Source organism: Salvelinus fontinalis, chromosome 29 (assembly GCF_029448725.1).
Source record: "Salvelinus fontinalis isolate EN_2023a chromosome 29, ASM2944872v1, whole genome shotgun sequence".
NCBI classification, from domain to species: Eukaryota; Metazoa; Chordata; class Actinopteri; order Salmoniformes; family Salmonidae; genus Salvelinus; species Salvelinus fontinalis.
The window spans coordinates 31,176,099-31,197,526 of NC_074693.1; the positions used below are offsets into that span (position 1 = coordinate 31,176,099).

Sequence of the window (21,428 nt, forward strand, 5' to 3'; positions counted from 1 at the left end):
GAAGGCCTGCTCGCTGAAGTGTTTCAGGGAGCGTTTGACAGTGATGAGTGGAGGTCGTTTGACCGCTGACCCATTACGGATGCAGGCAATGAGGCAGTGATCGCTGAGATCTTGGTTAAAAACAGCAGAGGTGTATTTGGAGGGCAAGTTTGTTAGGATGATATCTATGAGGGTACCCGTGTTTACGGAATTGGGGTGGTACCTGGTAGGTTCATTAATAATTTGTGTGAGATTGAGGGCATCAAGCTTAGATTGTAGGGTGGCTGGGGTGTTGAGCATGTTCAAATTTAGGTCGCCTAGCAGCACGAGCTCTGAAGATAGATGGGGGGCAATCAGTTCACATATAGTGTCCAGAGCACAGCTGGGGGCAGAGGGTGGTCTATAGCAGGCGGCAACGGTGAGAGACTTGTTTTTAGAGAGGTGGATTTTTAAAAGTAGAAGTTCAAATTGTTTGGGAACAGACCTGGATAGTATAACAGAACTCTGCAGGCAGTCTTTGCAGTAGATTGCAACACCGCCCCCTTTGGCCGTTCTATCTTGTCTGAAAATATTGTAATTGGGGATAAAAATGTCTGAATTTTTGGTGGTCTTTCTAAGCCAGGATTCAGACACGGCTAATACATCCGGGTTGGTAGAGTGTGCTAAAGCAGTGAACAAAACAAACTTAGGGAGGAGGCTCCTAATGTTAACATGCATGAAGCCAAGGCTATTACGGTTACAGAAGTCATCAAAAGAGAGCGCCTGGGGAATAGGAGTGGAGCCAGGTACTGCAGGGCCTGGATTCACCTCTACATCACCAGAGGAACAGAGGAGAAGTAGGATAATAGTACGGCTAAAAGCTATGAGAATTGGTCGCCTAGAGCTACCAGAGCAGAGAGTAAAAGGAAGTTTCTGGGGGCGATAAAATAGTTTAACCTGTCTAGGATCAGCGTGGCGCTAGCGGCACACCCCCCCCCCCCCCCCCCACTGAAAAACCAGTGCCGCGAAATTCAAAAAAAATATATTTTTAAAATATTTAACTTTCACACATTAAAGTCCAATACAGCTAATGAAAGACACAGATCTTGTGAATCCAGTCAACATTTCCGATTTTTAAAATGTTTTACAGGGAAGACACAATATGTAAAGATGTACATCTATTACCTAAAAACACATTAGCATAATCCACCATCTTTTATTTGTCCACCAACACCAGTAGCCATCACCAATTCGGCTAAACTAAGATATTTATAGCCCCTAACCAACAAAAAAACTCATTAGATGACAGTCTGATAACATATTTATGGTATGGGATAGGTTTTGTTAGAAAAAAGTGCATATTTCAGGTAGATGGCATAGTTTACAATTGCACCCACCATCACAAATGGACTAGAATAATTACAATGAGCAACGTGTTTACCTAACTACTAATCATCAAACATTTCGTAAAAATACACAGCATACACGAATCGAAAGACACAGATCCTGTGAATACAGACAATATTTCAGATTTTCTAAGTGTCTTACAGCGAAAACACAATAAATCGTTATATTAGCTTAGCACATAGCAATTAGCAGCCCAGCATTGATTCTAGCCAAAGTGAGCGATAAAAGTCAACATCGCCAAAAGATATTAATTTTTTCACTAACCTTCTCAGAATTCTTCCGATGACACTCCTGTAACATCACATTACAACATGCATATACAGTTTGATCGAAAATGTTTATATTTAGCCACCAAAATCATGGTTAGACAATGTGAAATGTAACTCAGCTGGTCAGAATTTGTCCTTGCGCCACTTAGACAGTGATCTACTCTTATACATAAATACTCATAAACGTGACTAAAAAATATAGGGTGGACAGGGATTGATAGACAATTTAATTCTTAATACAATTGCGTTATTACATTTTTTAATTTATCCTTACTTTTCAATACAGTTTGCGCCAAGCGAAGCTACGTCAAAAAACATGGCGTCCTAAGCCACTAAAATGTTTCGACAGAAACACGATTTATCATAATAAAAATGTCCTACCTTGAGCTGTTCTTCCATCAGTATCTTGGGCAAAGGATCCTTTCTTGGGAGAAATCGTCTTTTGGTAGAAAGCTGTCCTCTTGCCATGTGGAAATGTCAACTACGTTCGGGATGAACTGAAAAGCGTGCCCAACTTTTCACATCGTTGCAAAAATAAATGTCCCAAAATCGCACTAAACGGATATAAATTGCTATAAAACGCTTTAAATTAACTACTTTATGATGTTTGTAACTCCTATAACGAGTGAAAAGATGACCGGAGAAATATAACAGGCTAAACTAACGCTTGGAACAGGAGCGGGTCGGTGTCCAGCACGCGCGTTACGCAGCTCCAAAAGAATGACTAGCTTCAGGGTTTTTTCATTTGTAGGGCCTGTGAACGAGCAATCGAGCCCGTTGGAATCGTCATCACGTAAAGGCATCCAGGGGAAGACGTAAGAAGTGTCCGTATAGTCATAGCAACGACAGTGCCCTTTTAACTGACTTCAGAAAAGTGGCCAACATTTCTCAAATCTGACTCCATGTCAGGGAAATTGCTGTAGAATGGGCTCTGTTCCACTTAGAGACAAAATTTCAACTCCTATAGAAACTATAGACTGTTTTCTATCCAATAATAATAATAATATGCATATTGTACGATCAAGGATTTTGTGGGAAGCCGTTTAAAAAATTAGCCACATTAGCATAAATAGTCTAAACAGCGCCCCCATCCCCAACAGGTTAAAGGAATAATGTACAGACAAAGGTATGGTAGGATGTGAATACAGTGGAGGTAAACCTAGGTATTGAGTGATGATGAGAGAGATCTTGTCTCTAGAAACATCATTGAAACCAGGTGATGTCATCGCATATGTGGGTGGTGGAACTGCAGGGTTGGATATGGTATAGAGAGCAGGGCTAGAATCTCTACAGTGAAATAAGCCAATAAACACTAACCAGAACAGCAATGGACAAGGCATATTTACATTAAGGAGAGGCAAGCTTAATCGAGTGATAAATAAGGGTCCAGTGAGTAGAGGTTGGTTGGGGTCGTGGCGATCCAGACAGCTGGCCGGGTATATGGCTATCGGTAGCAGCATAGGATGGAGGTCTGTTTGTAGATACCTCGTGCGTTTCCGTCGGTAGGTTCCGTGTAGTGGGGTTTTGTTCAGATAGCAGCCGATAAGACAGCTAACGATTAGCGGGCCTCAGATGAGCGTTCAGGTAACGCCGGGACGGAGGTGCCGGTTGGATAAATCCCTCGGGCAGATAACGTCGGCAGTCAGTCGTGAAGGCCCGGTGGGGTTCCGTATCTGCAGCAGCAACAAAGAAGCGGGTCCGGATGGTGATGGAACTCCTCAGCTGGCTAGCTCCAGCATGATTTGAGTTAGCTCCGGGGTCGACGTAAGCCAATAGTCACACGGTATGCAGCTAGCTAGCTGCGAAATCAAGGTGCAAAATAGAGGCTGAGGCTGCGGTTGGAATCCGGGGAAACTGAGAGAAAAAAAGTCCCGGAATGCTCCGGTCCGAGTCGCGTTGCACTAAAGTGCCGGTAGATTATCGAGCTAGAGGAATAGCTGATGACCGCAAAACGTGGGCAGCTGAAACACCAACGCTAGCCAGCAAACCGGCTAATTTCGGGGCAGCTACAGATTAGCTTCTGGCTAGCTATCGGAGTAGCTTCTGGATTAGCTTTCAGGCTAGCTTCTGAATTAGCCCCTGGCTATCTTCCACGATGGATTTTCAGATTGAGGTGAATAGTACTTATTGTAATTGGTGAAGCGGGTTGCAGGAAAGCTTTTGCAGGAAAGCTTTTGTAGTTGAGTTCTTGGATAATAAAATAAATAAAAGATATGTGAAGAAAAGGTGTAAATATATATATATACAGGACACGACACGACAACACGGAAAAATACGTCTGAACTGCTAAGCTACCTTGGAGATCATGTGTCAGATATTGTTGTTGAGGGGGAGGCCAGGGGGAGGCCAGGGGGAGGGGCTCATTTGACGGATACATGGAGCAGGCCTTTGCCGAGAAGCTGCTTAAATACCAACCCCTCGTGGCACGCTTGGACAGCCTCAGGTGTAGGTGCTAGCTGGTGGTGCTGATATTTGGCAGTCTCGGCCACAGGCTTGACAAGAACTAGGGCAAAGCAATTGTGTAGGTACTGGTCTGTTTCAGCTGTCGTGGGCAGCCTAGCTGTTTGAAGAAGGAGGTGCTTTCCGTACCCTTGAGTGCCATGTATACAGGGACCTTTGAAATGTTTGGATCCTTTTTTTGTACATTTGATTGGTTGATTAATATATTCCCTATTATTTGCCCAAGCCTCCAAAGTCCTTCTCTGAGAGTTCAACTGTCCTAACCCCGGGGTTAATTATACCAACCATGTTGTGTGATACAATGCCAGGGTATTGTGTTTTGCCAACTGCATGCCCTGCCTGAATACAGACATTTTAAGGCCGATTTGCATCAAAGCATCCATAACGAAGCTGGTCCTCATCAGCAAACAGAGAGAGGAAAATAATGATCTATTTGTTTACTGACAGGGTCGTATTGTGAAATCCACCATCCATCCACAACGTTCCTGTTTTTGCTGAATGCTGTGACAAATGTTATTGAACTGATGCTTTGTATTTTGTGTAACCTCTCTCTCTATCTTTCTCTCTCTCTCTATCTTTTTCTCTCTCTCTCCGTCTGTCCCTTTCTAGGGCCCACCAGGATTACCAGGGTCCCCAGGTGGAAAGGTAAGGTCTTATTTATCTAACTATACACATGCCATCTCTTCTATTAGTTTATATAATCCATTCTATCAATATCCATTCTATCAATATCCATTCTATCAATATACTGTGGCAGACGGCAGGGAGAGGTGAGGGGAGTGGTTATTGAGGGGAGATATCTTGCAGCGCACTGGCTCCACCCCCTAGCCTTATATGGACTTCCTACCCCAACGAGGCAAGGCTGTGTGTGAAACATTAAGCCAGGGAGTGCTTGGGGATAAAAGAGGAAGTAGCCTGCACAAACAGGTAGAGAAAGGAGAGAAGAACGTGCGTTATGAGGAGTGGGAGAAGAGAGGACAATATCTATGAGATTACCCGTTGTGACTTGGACTGTCGGATTACCCCCCTAGTGTACCGAACTGGATTGGCTGAGGACCCGAGTTTTAGGAATACCCCTGGAGAACGGAATGGACAACGAGAACGTTGACAGCTGACAGCTGTCCAGGCTGGCAGGCGCAGAAACTCTTGTCCCAAACCCAGTAGGTTTATACTGAAGCTGACAGAGGCTGACGACATTGAGGCATGCCTTCAAGAGGACGGCGGCTAGGGAGAAATGGCACCATGGGCAATGGGCCAGCCTGTTAGCACCCTTCCTGTCAGGTGCGGCACAGAAGACCTATCAGGATCTGACGGTTGACCAGGCGATGCATTACGAGGTTACACCCTGATTAGCAGGGCATAAAGATTCCATGATTGGGCATATGATCTTACAGCATCCCACCGATCACAAATGCATGGTCTGATTAGGCTGGCTAACTGCTGAGCCCCTGACGCTCACAACCAACCAAAATGTATACACTCTCTCCCATTCAAAGCTAAAAAGTTAGCCAGCCAAGCTAACCTCCAGAGCACAGATCAACTGGTGGAAGGACAACAGGTGGCTTTGGAGGTCCTGCACAGTGGACAAGCACGGAAGGAGGAACCCTCCATTCGCCCGAAGGAGCGAAAAAGGATGGAGTACCACGCCGGGATACCAGCCACGGATGGGGGAACAACAACAGCCAGCTCCGTGAGATGACGCCCCTTCTTGGACAGCAGGAAATGCTATGAGTGTGGCGAGCCGGGACACATCGCCTGGAACTGTTCAAGCTGCGATGTCCCAATGCCTTCGGCCTCAACCAGTGAGGTAGCCAACGGGCGGCCCTGCGGCTTGCTGATGGCATGCTGGACTAGGGAGAGTGGTCCTTCCCCTGTCACCCCAGTAAGAGCCAATGGAAAGGACACCACGGCACTTGTGGAATCTGGGAGTATGGTGATTCGACCTGACGTCGCCCAGTCCCCAAACCTGGCAGAGACCGTGGCCATCACGTGCATACACGGTGAGACCAAGGTCTACCCTACCACACTCCTCCACTTACACACCACAAAGGGGCAACACACGGGACTAGTTGGAGTCATCCCAAACCTGCCTGTGCTGGTCCTTATCGGGAGGGATTTCCCGATGGTCCGCCAACTGTGGACCAGTGTGTCTGGAGACGTGGGGAACCGAGGGAACCAGAAGGGAGTAGGAAGCCGGAGAGGTGGGAGGGACGCCAGAAGGCGGAATGACCGGATGTGTGGATTCCAGGATGTGAACCCCCAGGATCAACCAAACCCCTCTCAGAGGGGGACTCTGAAGCCAGACTGCAGGGAGAGGTGGCGAGTCTGGAAGACATGTTCCCAATGGACCATGAAGTGGCGCCAGAGCTCGCCTCTAGCGGGCCGGTTCGGCACTGCCCAACTGCAGGATCCCAACTTGGCCAGCGCTCTCCAGCAGGTGACCGCGGTAGACGGAAAGCCAGTGGAGGGGTAAGTCAAATAACCTACCCCTATTTTTCTATAAAGAAGAAGTTGCTATATCAGGTCGTGAAGAAGAATGACGAATGTCCGGAGTTGTTGTCGGTGCCCCGTCCCTTTGCATGTCTGTCCTGCAGTTGGCGCACTCCCACCTTCTTGGGGCTCACCTAGGGGTGGAGAAGACCTTAGACAGGATCAAGGCACGATTTTTTTGGCCAGGGGGGAAGAGAGCAGTGGAAGAATACTGCCGCAGTTGCCCGGAGTGCCAGCAAAACCCCGTTTTCACAGTCCCTTAATTCCCCTCCCTATTATTTCAGTCCCTTTCAGCAGGATCGCAATGGACCTGGTAGGACCTCTACCCAAGAGCAACCGAGGGCACTAGTGATTCTGGATTATGCCACCAGGTACCCGGAAGCCATTACCATGCGCACCATGGCCACCAAGGGAATCGCACATGAGTTGGTCATGCTGTTCTCCCGAGTAGGCATCCCCGACGAGATATTGACCAACCAGGGCACCCCGTTCATGTCACAAATCATGAAGGATCTATGCAAGCTAATGAAATAATCCAGTTGCACACCTCAGTGTATCACCCTCAGACCAATGGGTTGATGGAAAGATTCAATCGAACCCTGAAGCAGATGATATAGAAGGTGATGGAGGCTGACGGAAAGAATTGGGACCAGCTGCTATCCTACCTGATGTTCTCGATCCGAGAAGTGCCCCAAGCTTCAACAGGATTCTCTCCCTTCGAACTCCTGTACGGGAGCCAACCCCGAGGACTGCTGGACGTGGCTAAAGAAGCTTGGGAACCGCAACCATTGCCCCGCCGAACCTTGGTGGAGCACATAGGTGACATGAGAGATCGGATGGCAACCCTGTGGCCCCTGGTACGGGAACACATGCAGGAGGCCCAGGAGGCCCAAGCGCGGGTGTACAACAGAGGGTTACAACGAAGTTACTTTCATCCAGGAGAAAGTGTTGATGTTGGACCCCACCTCAGAATGTAAGCTTTTGGCCTGATGGAACGGGCCATATGAAGTCATAGAGAAGGTGGGTGAAGTTAACTACAGGATCAGACAGCCGGGATGTAGGCATCTGACCCAGCTTTACCATGTGAATTTGCTAAAGAAATGGAATGCACGTGATGTACTCTATTTCCCCGAAGAAGGCTACCACAGAGACCGAGCCGGCGGAGGTGCCAATGGGGAAGCAGCTGAGCCAAGCCCAGAAGCAGGAGCTGAGGGATGGAGAACATAATGGAGAACGGCTTGTGGACTGTGAAGTAATTGGTGAATTCCCCCTTATTCCCCAGTGTACAAAAATCCCTAATAAACTCCCCATTTGTATTCTAGTTGTGCTACTGGTGCATGTTTTGTTATTGAACTTGGTGACGTGGAAACCCCACACCCTTGAGCCTGCTACAATACATTCTATCAATATCCTGAGTTTATTAAACATTATTTCCATAACAAAGACTGACCAGGTGAAAGCTATGGTCCCTTATTGATGTCACTTGTTACATCCACTTCAATCAGTGTAGATGAAGGATTATGTATGTGTGCCATTCAGAGGGTGAATAGGCAAGACAAAATATTTAAGTGCCTTTGAACGGGGTATGGTAGTAGGTGCCAGGCGCACCAGTTTGAGTCAAGAACTGCAACACTGGTGAGTTTTTCACACTCAACAGTTTCCTGTATGTATCAAGAATGGTCCACCACTCGAAGGACATCCAGCCAACTTGACACAACCGTGGGAAGCATTGTGATCAACATGGGCCAGTATCCCTGTGGAATGCTTTTGACACCTTGTAGAGTCCATGTCCTGACGAATTGAGGCTGTTCTGAAAGAAAAGAGGGGGTAAAATGCTATGCATTGTAGTTTTAATCACTGGAAGTCTATGAAGACTCTTGAGGATGAGTTAAGTTATTTTCCTCCCTACTCCAGGGAGAGCTAGGCTTGCCTGGACCATCTGGACTGGATGGGGAGAAGGTATGGTAGTCACACTAATGTCCAGTTAACATTTTGAATATCCCACAATCTCATTAAATCAGCATATCATTCGATGTTCGCTGAACAGAACAGTCATTCAGTACATGATGTATTTAATGCATTTTTTTTTTTTATCTGGGATGATCATGAACATAGTTAATTAAAGTTACCCTCACCTTTGAACTCTACCCTCCTCTCCTGTTAGGGTCCGAAGGGAGATATGGGGGAGACAGGCTCAATCGGAGAGAAAGGAGAGAAAGGAGAGATGGGTCTCTCTGGGCCAGGGGTAAGTAGAGATAGACTAGTCATACACTGAGTCTCTAGGCCAGTGGTAAGTATTGATAGACTAGAATCATACACTGAGTCTCTAGGCCAGTAGTTAGTATAGATAGACTATAATCATACACTGAGTCTCTCTTGGCCAGTAGTTAGTATAGATAGACTAGAATCATACACTGAGTCTCTAGGCCAGTGGTTAGTATAGATAGACTAGAATCATACACTGAGTCTCTAGGCCAGTGGTTAGTATAGATAGACTAGAATCATACACTGAGTCTCTCTTGGCCAGTAGTTAGTATAGATAGACTAGAATCATACACTGAGTCTCTAGGCCAGTGGTTAGTATAGATAGACTAGAATCATACACTGAGTCTCTCTTGGCCAGTGGTTAGTAGAGATAGACTAGTCATACACTGAGTCTCTAGGCCAGTGGTAAGTATTGATAGACTAGAATCATACACTGACGTGTCTCTCTGGGCCAGTGGTTAGTATAGATAGACTAGAATCATACACTGAGTCTCTCTTGGCCAGTAGTTAGTATAGATAGACTATAATCATACACTGAGTCTCTAGGCCAGTGGTTAGTATAGATAGACTAGAATCATACACTGAGTCTCTAGGCCAGTGGTTAGTATAGATAGACTAGAATCATACACTGAGTCTCTCTTGGCCAGTAGTTAGTATAGATAGACTAGAATCATACACTGAGTCTCTAGGTCAGTGGTTAGTATAGATAGACTAGAATCATACACTGAGTCTCTAGGCCAGAGGTTAGTATAGATAGACTAGAATCATACACTGAGTCTCTAGGCCAGAGGTTAGTATAGATAGACTAGAATCATACACTGAGTCTCTCTTGGCCAGTGGTTAGTATAGATAGACTAGAATCATACACTGAGTCTCTAGGCCAGCGGTTAGTAGAGATAGACTAGAATCATACACTGAGTCTCTCTTGGCCAGTAGTTAGTATAGATAGACTAGAATCATACACTGAGTCTCTAGGTCAGTGGTTAGTATAGATAGACTAGAATCATACACTGAGTCTCTAGGCCAGAGGTTAGTATAGATAGACTAGAATCATACACTGAGTCTCTAGGCCAGAGGTTAGTATAGATAGACTAGAATCATACACTGAGTCTCTCTTGGCCAGTGGTTAGTATAGATAGACTAGAATCATACACTGAGTCTCTCTTGGCCAGTGGTTAGTATAGATAGACTAGAATCATACACTGAGTCTCTAGGCCAGCGGTTAGTAGAGATAGACTAGAATCATACACTGAGTCTCTCTTGGCCAGTAGTTAGTATAGATAGACTAGAATCATACACTGAGTCTCTAGGCCAGAGGTTAGTATAGATAGACTAGAATCATACACTGAGTCTCTAGGCCAGAGGTTAGTATAGATAGACTAGAATCATACACTGAGTCTCTCTTGGCCAGTGGTTAGTATAGATAGACTAGAATCATACACTGAGTCTCTAGGCCAGAGGTTAGTATAGATAGACTAGAATCATACACTGAGTCTCTAGGCCAGTGGTTAGTATAGATAGACTAGAATCATACACTGAGTCTCTAGGCCAGTGGTTAGTATAGATAGACTAGAATCATACACTAAGTCTCTAGGCCAGTGGTTAGTATAGATAGACTAGAATCATACACTGAGTCTCTAGGCCAGAGGTTAGTATAGATAGACTAGAATCATACACTGAGTCTCTCTTGGCCAGTGGTTAGTATAGATAGACTAGAATCATACACTGAGTCTCTAGGCCAGAGGTTAGTATAGATAGACTAGAATCATACACTGAGTCTCTAGGCCAGTGGTTAGTATAGATAGACTAGAATCATACACTGAGTCTCTAGGCCAGTGGTTAGTATAGATAGACTAGAATCATACACTAAGTCTCTAGGCCAGTGGTTAGTATAGATAGACTAGAATCATACACTGAGTCTCTAGGCCAGAGGTTAGTATAGATAGACTAGAATCATACACTGAGTCTCTAGGCCAGTGGTTAGTATAGATAGACTAGAATCATACACTGAGTCTCTCTTGGCCAGTAGTTAGTATAGATAGACTAGAATCATACACTGAGTCTCTAGGTCAGTGGTTAGTATAGATAGACTAGAATCATACACTGAGTCTCTAGGCCAGAGGTTAGTATAGATAGACTAGAATCATACACTGAGTCTCTAGGCCAGTGGTTAGTATAGATAGACTAGAATCATACACTGAGTCTCTAGGCCAGTGGTTAGTAGAGATAGACTAGTCATACACTGAAACTGATAGACAGACAGTTGAGTGGCACGACCTGTTGAGTGCTGTAAGAAGATGTTAAATCCCCCTGTCTGTCTGTGTCTCAGGGAATAGACGGACAGAAGGGAGAGATGGGAGACTCCAGGCTGGAAGATAACCTGGTAAGAGAAACAAGTTGGCCCACAGGGCATTGGTTTTAACACTGCTTCAGACAGACAATGGGATGACATTGATATGATCATCTTGATTGTGTTCTGTTCAGGTTCAGATGATTTCTCAGCCGGGCCCTCCCGGCCCCCCAGGACTCCCCGGACCTCCAGGGTACATGGTGAGTGTTAGAATATAACAGCTTCACCCCTCTGTTCCCCAATATACATGATGCGGCTGAATCCCTTCAGATACATAGCACTGATATGACCTCTGTGTCTTCCAGGGTCACCATGGAATGCCTGGCCCTAAGGTAAGATTAGAGCTCCAGAGTTCCAGTAATGTCTGTATTCTGAAGCTGCTCTGGAGTGTAGAGTGAGAATCATGTGTTCCCATGCAGGGAGAGCCTGGAGACAGAGCTGAAGGGGAAAAGGGAGACATTGGACCTGCTGGACTGAGGGTGAGTGATACTGTAGACCGGGGGTAGACAACTAGATTCAGCCGTGGGCAGCTTTTTAATCGGAGCGGATGGTCGGGGGGCCGGACATAATTATGATAATTGGGACACTGCAAATTGACCACGACTAGCCCAAAAAGAGGGGAGTATTGAAAAGAACTATCATTGCATATGTTGATTACATTGGGACACCATCAGTGATCTTTTTTTATTAGTGGGAATACTTGGAAACAGATTGACTAAAGTGAACTCATTTTCAGCTGAATTCCTGGTGATTTTAGTCTTTTTAACAAAGAAATGACATCCCAAAAAATAAATAACAATAATAATAATAATATACACTACATGACCAAAAGTATGTGGAAACCTGCTCGTCAAATCTCATTCCAAAGTCATGGGCATTACTATGGAGTTGGTCCCCCCCTTTTCTGCTATAACAGCCTCCACTCTTCTGGGAAGGCTTTCCACTAGATGTTGGAACATTGCTGCAGGGACTTGCTTCCATTCAGCCACAACAGCATTAGTGAGGTCGGGCACTGATGTTGGGCGACGCATTCGGACAGGTAGCGTTCTCCTGGCACCCGCCAAACCCAGATTTGTCTTTCGGACTGCCGGTAAAGCGTGATTCATCACTCCAGGGAACGCGTTTCCACTGCTCCAGAGTCCAATGGTGGAGAGCTTTACACCACCCCAGCCGATGCTTGGCATTGAGTTTGGTGATCTTAGGCTTGTGAGCGGCTGCTCGGCCAGGGAAACCCATTTAATGAAGCTCCCAACGAACAGTTATTGTGCTGACGTTGCTTCCAGAGGCAGTTTGGAACTCGGTAGTGAGTGTTGCAATCAAGTACAGACGCTTTTTACGCGCTACGTGCTTCAGCACTCGGCAGTCTCTGTTCTGTGAGCTTGTGTGGGACCTAAATGTTTCCATTTCACAATAACAGCACTTACAGTTGACCGGAGCAGCTCTAGTAGGGCAGAGATTTTACAAACTGACTTGTTGGAAAGGTGACATCCTACGACAGTGCCACATTGAAAGTCACTGAGCTCTTCAGTAAGGCCATTCTACTGCCAATGTTTGTAGATTGCATGGCTCTGTGCTCGATTTTTTACACCTGTCAGCCACGGGTGTGGCCACATACTTTTGTGTGTGTGTATAAATATATATATATATATATCACAGGAGGTTGGTGGTACCTTAATTGGGGAAAACGGGCTTGTGGTAATGACTGGAGTGGACTCAGTGAAATGGTATCAAATACATGGTTTCCAGAAAAACCCTTGAATGAGTAGGTGTGTCCAAACTTTTGACTGGTTGAGAATCTGGAGCTTCAGCATTTGTGGGTTCGATTACAGGCTCAAAATGTCCAGAAACAAAGAACTTTCTTCTGAAACTCGTCAGTTTATTCTTGTTCTGAGAAATGAAGGCTATTCCATGTGAGAAATTGTCAAGAAACTGAAGATCTCATACAACGCTGTGCACTATTGCCTTCACAGAACAGCTCAAACTGTCTCTAACCAGAATAGAAAGAGTGGGAGGTCCCGGTGCACATCTGAGCAAGAGGACAAGTACATTAGAGTGTCTAGTTGGAGAAACAGACGCCTCAAGTCCTCAACTGGCAGCTTCATTAAATAGTAGCCGCAAAACACCAGTCTCAACGTCAACAGTGAAGACGCGACTCCAGGAATCTGGCCTTCTAGGCAGAGTTGCAAAGAAAAATACATATCTCAGACTGGCCAATAAAAGGGAAAGATTAAGATGGGCAAAATAACACAGACACTGGACAGAGGAACTCTGCCTAGAAGGCCAGCATCCCGGAGTCGCCTCTTCACTGTTGACGTTGAGACTGGTGTTTTGCGGATCTTGGCAATTTCTCGCATGGAATAGCCTTCATTTCTCAGAACAAGAATAGACTGATGAGTTTCAGAAGAAAGTTATTTGTTTCTGGCCATTTTGAGCCTGTAATCGAACCCACAAATGCTGATGCTCCAGATACTCATCTAGTCTAAAGAAGGCCAGTTTTATTGCTTCTTTAATCAGAACAACAGTTTTCAGCTGTGCTAACATAATTGCAAAAGGGTTTTATTATGATCAATTAGCCTTTTTAAAATGCTAAAATTGGATTAGCTAACACAACGTGGCATTGGAACACAGCAGTGATGGTTGCCGATAATGGGCTTCTGTACGCCTATGTAGATATTCCATAAAGAATCTGCCAATTCCAGCTACAATAGTCATTTACAACATTAACAATGTCTACACTGCATTTCTGATCAATTTGATGTTATTTTAATGGACAAAAAATGTGCTTTTCTTTCAAAAACAATGACATTTCTAAGTGATCCCAAACTTTTGAACGGTAGTGTATGTATGAGATTAGGAGGAGGAAGACCAGCAGTATGATGATGTCCAACATACAGTATGTCTGTCCTCTCCAGGGTATGGACGGTCCTCAGGGTCCCCCTGGTCCCACAGGATTGGTAGGTCTCCCAGGCACAAAAGGAGAGAAGGTGGGTGACGCCATCATCATCAGATAACCTCAGTATATCAGGCCTACAGTCATTGCATTTCATGGTCTTAGTCATGCTGGCACTGATGCATTCATGAATGTGTGTTGACAGGGCAAGTCCGGGGAGCCTGGAATGGATGTAAGGATGGAAGTGTTTTTAACCTTTGACCTGCCACTCTATGACACAGGGAACTCCCTGAAGCACACACTAACCTGTTCCTCCCTCTACAGGGTTTCCCAGGCCTGATTGGTGAGAAGGGATCCCGGGGAGACAGAGGAGACAAGGTTGGAGGAGCATTTTCTTCTCTTCTCTAGCCCAGAGTCCTGCTATGATTACACATAATACTCAGTGTTGCTGTACATGTATAGTCACCTGCCATCATTGACTTAGGTATTGCCAGTTTAAAGTTGATGGGTTAACCAATATGTGTTAGAAGGGATGTAAAGTACTTAAATTATTTAAAGTACTATTTAAGTAGTTTTTTGGAGGAATTTGTACTTTACTTTGCTATTCATATTTTTGACTCCTTTTACTTCACCTCGAAAGAAATAATGTACTTTTTACTCCAAACATTTTCCCTGACACCTAAAAGTACTCGCCAGTCATTTTATATGAAGGTATCTTTACTTTTACTCAAGTATGACAATTGTGTACTTTTTCCATCACTGCATGTTAATACCATAAAACATTGGGTAGGGATCTGAGATGAATTAGTAATGGTTCCTATGACCACACAAGGACCATAAGTGCACTACTAGGGTGCTGTAGGGAACTGTAGTTGTTAATATACTAGGATGATCTGTAAATATGGCCACCAAAATACACAGCATCATTGTCATTCGCGCCGAATACAACAGGTATAGACTTTACCGTGACATGCTTACGAGCTGTTTTCCAACAATGCAGAGTTAAAAGTAAGGCTTTTTTTAAAATTAGCAAACAATAATAACAAAAAAAATCTAAAACGGTAACACAATAAAAAAAATACGAGGCTATATACAAGGAGTACCAGTGCCGAGTCAATGTGCAGGGGTACGAGGTAGTTGAGGTAATTGAGGTAATACAGTATGTACATGTGGGTCGGGGTAAAAGTGACTAGGCAGTCATGATATATAATAAACAGAGTAGCAGCAGCGTATGTAAAGAGGGAAATTGTGTATATTTGAGAGTGTGTGTTTGTGGAGTCAATATGCGTGTGTGTGTTGGAGTGTATTTTGTGTGTGTGTAGGTAGGATCCAGTGAGTGTGCAAAAAAGGGGGTCAATGCAAATAGTCCGGATATCCATTTGATTAGCTGTTGACTTGGGGGTAGAAGCTGTTTAGGAGCCTTTTGGTTCCAGACTTGGCGCTCCGGGACCGCTTGCAGTGCGGTAGCAGAGAGAACAGTCTATGATGCAGTCAGGTGGCTGGAGTATTTTTTAGGACTTTCCTCTGACACTGTCTGGTATAGAGGTCCTGGATGTCAGGGAGCTTGGCCCCAGTGATGTACTGGGCCATACTCACTACCATCTGTACCGCCTTGCGGTTGGATGCCAAGCAGTTGCCATACCAAGCGGTGATGCAGTCAGTCAAGATGCTCTCAATAATGCAGATGTAGAACTTTTTGAGGATCTGAGGACCCATGCCAAATTTGTTCAGCCTCCTGAGGAGGAAGAGGTGTTGTCATGCCCCCTTCACGACTGTGTTGATGTGTGTGGACCATGATAGGTCCTTAGTGAAGTGGACACTAAGGAACTTGAAGCCCTCGACCCACTTTGGCCCCATTGATGTGAATGGGGCCGTGTTCGGCCCTCCATTTCCTGTAGTCCATGATCAGCTCCTTTGTCTTTCTGACGATGAGGGAGAGTTTGTTGTCCTGGAACCACCATGCCAGGTCTCTGACCTCCTTCCTGTAGGCTGTCTCATCGTCGTCATGATGCCTGCATGAGTGTTTCAAATCCCATTTTCCCTCACTAGTATTTGAAGTCTTTGTGATGTGACAACCACTGTGCTAGTCTAGTTTGCCTTTGTGGCTATGCCTTCAATGAAAGTAATGAAATAATACAAATAATAAGAGTGTGGGGTATAGGGGTCTGTTTTTATAGGAGGGGTGTATAGTATGGGGTATAGGGGTGTGTTTTTATAAGAGGGGTGTATAGTATGGGGTATAGGGGTGTGTTTTTATAAGAGGGGTGTATAGTATGGGGTATATGGGTCTGTTTTTATAGGAGGGGTGTATAGTCTGGGGTATAGGGGTCTGTTTTTATAGGAGGGGTGTATAGTCTGGGGTATAGGGGGCTGTTTTTATAGGATGGGTGTATAGTATGGGGTATAGGGGTGTGTTTTTATAAGAGGGGTGTATAGAATGGGGTATAGGGGACTGTTTTTATAGGAGGTGTATAGTCTGGGGTATAGGGGGCTGTTTTTATAGGATGGGTGTATAGTATGGGGTATAGGGGGCTGTTTCCTCACTCAGACCAACTCATTTGTGGCAACTGGGAATCTGGAAGTGGAAGAAACAGTAGTTGTTTCTATAGTAACAACATCACTGCTTTGAGGTGGCGTATGCATCCAAACAAGACCTGGGGTCCATTCAGTATCAGAAGTCTCAATGCTAATGTTATAGAATAGTGTTTGGCTCTGCATTCAAGTTAATGCTAGTGAATACAGTGACTGTGGCCATAGAGGTAACTTTACTGCATATAGTAATATATTGCTATGCGTGGATCTCAGTCTCTCCTGACCAATAGACTGCTTAAAGAACATTCTGAGTGTTGAGGTAATTTAAATATACTGTCTATGTGGAGTGTCTGTCTGTCTGTCTATGTGGAGTGTCTGTCTGTCTGTCTATGTGGAGTGTCTGTCTGTCTATGTGGAGTGTCTGTCTATGTGGAGTGTCTGTCTATGTGGAGTGTCTGTCTGTCTATGTGGAGTGTCTGTCTGTCTATGTGGAGTGTCTGTCTGTCTATGTGGAGTGTTTACTCCTTTCTACAACTTTCTCTCCTTTACTGTATCTCCACCTTCTCCTTTGGATGTTGTCAACGAGCCCCAACAACATACCCCGGTTGTCTCACTGTGCCTCTACAAGTGTAAACGATGTGAAATGGCTAGCTAGTTAGCGGGGTGCGCGCTAATAGCGTTTCAATCGGTGACGTCACTCACTCTGAGACCTTGAAGTAGTTGTTCCCCTTGCTCTGCAAGAGCCGTGGCTTTTGTGGAACGATGGGTAACGATGCTTCCAGGGTGACTGTTGTCTGTGTGCAGAGAGTCCCTGGTTCGAGCCCAGGTAGGGGCGAGGAGAGGGATGGAAGCTATACTGTTACACAGGCACACCCAGGTATTTTAAGGAGCTGTCTCGGAAAGGATTCATGTCTTAATTGAGGGTCAGGTTCTGGTTCAGGTGGTACACATTTCCAGACCATATAATTAGGATTACTAGAATGGACATACATGGTATACCACAGGCATTTAATAAAACTTTATCAACAACCAACTCAATTGACATTGGAATGTTCAATGATGACCTGGGAATGTTCAATGGTGATGTTCTGTGATGCTTATGTCACGTTCGTCATATGAATCGGACCAAGGCGCAGCGTGGTATACGTACATTCTTATTTATGAAAAGAATGTACACTGAACAACTAACCAAAATAACAAAACGACACGTGAAGCTATACAAACGAGTGCTGACAGGCAACTACACATAGACAAGAACCCACCAACACAAAAGGGAAAATGGCTACCTAATTATGATCCCCAATCAGAGACAACGATAAACAGCTGCCTCTGATTGGGAACCATATCAGGCCATCATAGACATACAAATCACCTAGACCTACAAAAACACTAGACATACAAAAAACCCTAGACAATACAAAAACTAACGTACTTACCCTAGTCACACCCTGACCTAACCAAAATATTTTAAAAAACAGAGATATCTCAGGTCAGGGCGTGACAGTACCCCCCACCCCACCCCCCCCAAAGGTGCGGACTCCCGGCCGCAAACCTGAACCTATAGGGGAGGGTCCGGACTGGGGATCGTCGCCGGTGGCCCCGGACTGGGGATCGTCGCCGGTGGCCCCGGACTGGGGATCGTCGCCGGAGGCCCCGGACTGGGGATCGTCGCCGGAGGCCCCGGACTGGGGATCGTCGCCGGAGGCCCCGGACTGGGGACCCTCGCCGGAGGCCCCGGACTGGGGACCCTCGCCGGAGGCCCCGGACTGGGGACCGTCGCCGGAGGCCCCGGACTGGGGACCGTCGCCGGAGGCCCCGGACTGGGGACCGTCGCCGGAGGTTCGGGACTGGGGACCGTCGCCGGAGGTTCGGGACTGTGGCCCGTAGCCGGAGGTTCGGGACTGGGTACTGTCGCCGGAGGCTCTGGACTGTAGAGACGCACTGGAAACCTGATGCGTGGTGCTGGAACTGGTGGTACCGGGCTGAGGACACGCACCTCAGGGCGAGTGCGGGGAAGAGGCACAGGACGTACTGGACTGTGGAAGTGCACTGGAGGCCTGATGCGTGGTGCCGGAACTGGTGGTACCGGGCTGAGGACACGCACCTCAGAGCGAGTGCGGGGAAGAGGCACAGGCTGTACTGGACTGTGGAGGCGCACTGGAGGTCTGATGCGTGGTGGCGGCACTGGTGGTACCGGGCTGGGGACACGCACCTCAGGGCGAGTGCGAGGAGCAGGAACAGGATGTACTGGACTGTGGAAGCGCACTGAAGATCTGGAGCATGGATGCGTCCTGGCTGGATGCTCACTTGAGCCCGGCAAGTGCAAGGCGCTAGCACAGGACGCACTGGGCTGTGAGGACGCACCGTAAACACAGTACGCAGAGCCGACGCAGGATATCCTGGTCCAAGGAGGTGTACTGGAGACCAGGAGCGCTGAGCCGGAACCATCCGTCTTGGCTGGATGCCCATTCTAGCCCGGCAAATGCGAGGAGCTGGAATAGAGCGCACTGGGCTATGAATGCGAACTGGAGGCACCGTGCGCATCTCTGCATAACACATAACACGGTGCCTGACCATTTACACACTCCCCACGGTAAGCACGAGGAGATGGCTCAGGTCTCCAACCTGACTCCAACCAATCTCCTCGTGTGCCAGACCAAAAATATTTATTGGGGCTGCCTCTCGGGCTTCCGTGCTAACCGTGTCCCCTCGTATCGTCACCGTTCCCCCTGGGCTATCTCCACCTGCTTCCATGGTAGGCGATCCTCTCCTGCCAATATATCCTCTCACATCCAGGATCCTTTACCGTCCAAAATCTCGTCCCATGTCCTTCTGAACACGCTGCTTGGTCCTTTTATGGTGGGTTCTTCTGTCACGTTCGTCGTATGAATCGGACCAAGGCGCAGCGTGGTATGCGTACATTCTTATTTATTAACAGAATGAACACTGAACAACTAACCAACATAACAAAATGACACGTGAAGCTATACAAACGAGTGCTGACAGGCAACTACACATAGACAAGAACCCACCAACACCAAAGGGAAAATGGCTACCTAAATATGATCCCCAATCAGAGACAACGATAAACAGCTGCCTCTGATTGGGAACCATATCAGGCCACCATAGACATAAAAATCACCTAGACCTACAAAAACACTAGACATACAAAAAACCCTAGACGATACAAAAACTAACATACCCATCCTCGTCACACCCTGACCTAACCAAAATATAAAGAAAACAGAGATATCTCAGGTCAGGGCGTGACAGCTTATTTGAAAGGACAGAATTCTCATGTGCCCCCCACAGAATTAGAAGTACTAATTATTTTTATGTGTTGATCTGTTTCGCTTTTTGGTCTCTCGATATAAGCTAACAACATTCTTAACTCCGGAGCATGTAAAAGAACTCCCATATTTCATGTGGGATCATGCACTTGCTTTCTCCTTAAAATTCAATGTTGTGATAGGCCTACCGTGAACCCATGTTTTTCATATATATTTAAAAACACTATAGGCACACTGAGACACACAGATTGTACAATATGAGGAGGAAATTGTAGTCCTTCAAAGCTTTCCAGTGGCACTGACTCACGCAATGATGAAGTTGAATAAGCCCTCTCACCAGTAACGGCAGAGGCATTCGTGACAATAGCCATTCTCTCAGGATACTTTGTAAAACAATGCTGTTCTCTCAATTTTGATGTGGATATCTCACCAAGTGTCCAGCAGCAAGTGATCAAGAAACGGAATTCATTCCTGCAACATCTGGATTGTTAGGTATGTTGTCATGGCAATGGCATTATGGTGCTGCATTATGCATGGCCCAGAGTTCTCAACCTCAAAATCCCAGTAAGTGCTGACAAAAATGGTGGCCTACTTTTCCTCCACAATGACATTGATGGAGATACTAAAGCATGAACAACTGTTGGCTTACTCGCAAAATGTTCCAACAATATGTGTTACATGCAGTACATACTTAATGAACACAACTGGTCTACAATACACTGAGTGTACAAAACATTAAAAACACATTCCTAATATTGAGTTGCACCCCCTTTTGCCTTCAGAACAGCCTCAATTCGTCGGGGCATGGACTCTATAAGGTGTCGAAAGCATTCCACAGGGATGCTGGCCCATGTTGACTCCAATGCTTCCCACGGTTGTGTCAAGTTGACTGGATGTCCTTTGGGTGGTGGACCATTCTTGATACACACAGGAAACCTTTGAGTTTAAAAACCCCAGAAGCGTTGCAGTTCTTCACCCAAACTGGTGCACCTGACATCTACTACCATACCCCGATCAAAGGCAATTAAATATTGTCTTGCCCATTCACCCTCTGAATGGCACACATACATTATCAATATCTCAATTGTCTCAAGGCTTATAAATCTGTCTTTAACCTGTCTACTGTCTACCCTTCATCTACACTGATTTAAAGTGGATTTAACTAGTGACATCAATAAGAAATCAAAGCTTTTACCTGGATTCACCTGGTCAGTCTATGTCATGGAAAGAGCAGGTGTTCCTAATGTTTTGTACACTCAGTGTATATAGTCATTGAACCTACACTATACAAGCTTGGCCCAGGATTTGTACCTGATTCATCTAATCTTCTTGTTTGATGATTGTGATCAGTTATATTGGGTGTTTTAGGCCTACAGGGAATACTCAGTGTTGGGGAATCTACTCTGAAAATATAGTTTACCAAACTACCAGTTACTTCACCCTGGAAGAAGTTGAGCTACAGGAAGTTACCATTAAGAGAAATATCGTTTTTAATAAGTAACTAAAGTAACCTTGAA

General features: G+C 45.8%; 1 protein-coding gene across 1 annotated transcript in view; it reads left to right on the top strand.

Moving 5' to 3' along the window:
- col23a1a (collagen type XXIII alpha 1 chain a) overlaps positions 1–21,428 on the top strand; it is a 343,709-nt gene that overhangs the window by 313,016 nt on the left and 9,265 nt on the right. The window contains exons 19-28 of the mRNA XM_055889037.1: positions 4,704–4,739; positions 8,499–8,543; positions 8,749–8,829; positions 11,179–11,232; positions 11,334–11,399; positions 11,505–11,531; positions 11,619–11,678; positions 14,112–14,183; positions 14,295–14,321; positions 14,414–14,467. Of these exons, the coding sequence (XP_055745012.1) occupies positions 4,704–4,739; positions 8,499–8,543; positions 8,749–8,829; positions 11,179–11,232; positions 11,334–11,399; positions 11,505–11,531; positions 11,619–11,678; positions 14,112–14,183; positions 14,295–14,321; positions 14,414–14,467 (522 nt within the window). The remainder of the gene's footprint in view (positions 1–4,703; positions 4,740–8,498; positions 8,544–8,748; positions 8,830–11,178; positions 11,233–11,333; positions 11,400–11,504; positions 11,532–11,618; positions 11,679–14,111; positions 14,184–14,294; positions 14,322–14,413; positions 14,468–21,428) is intronic.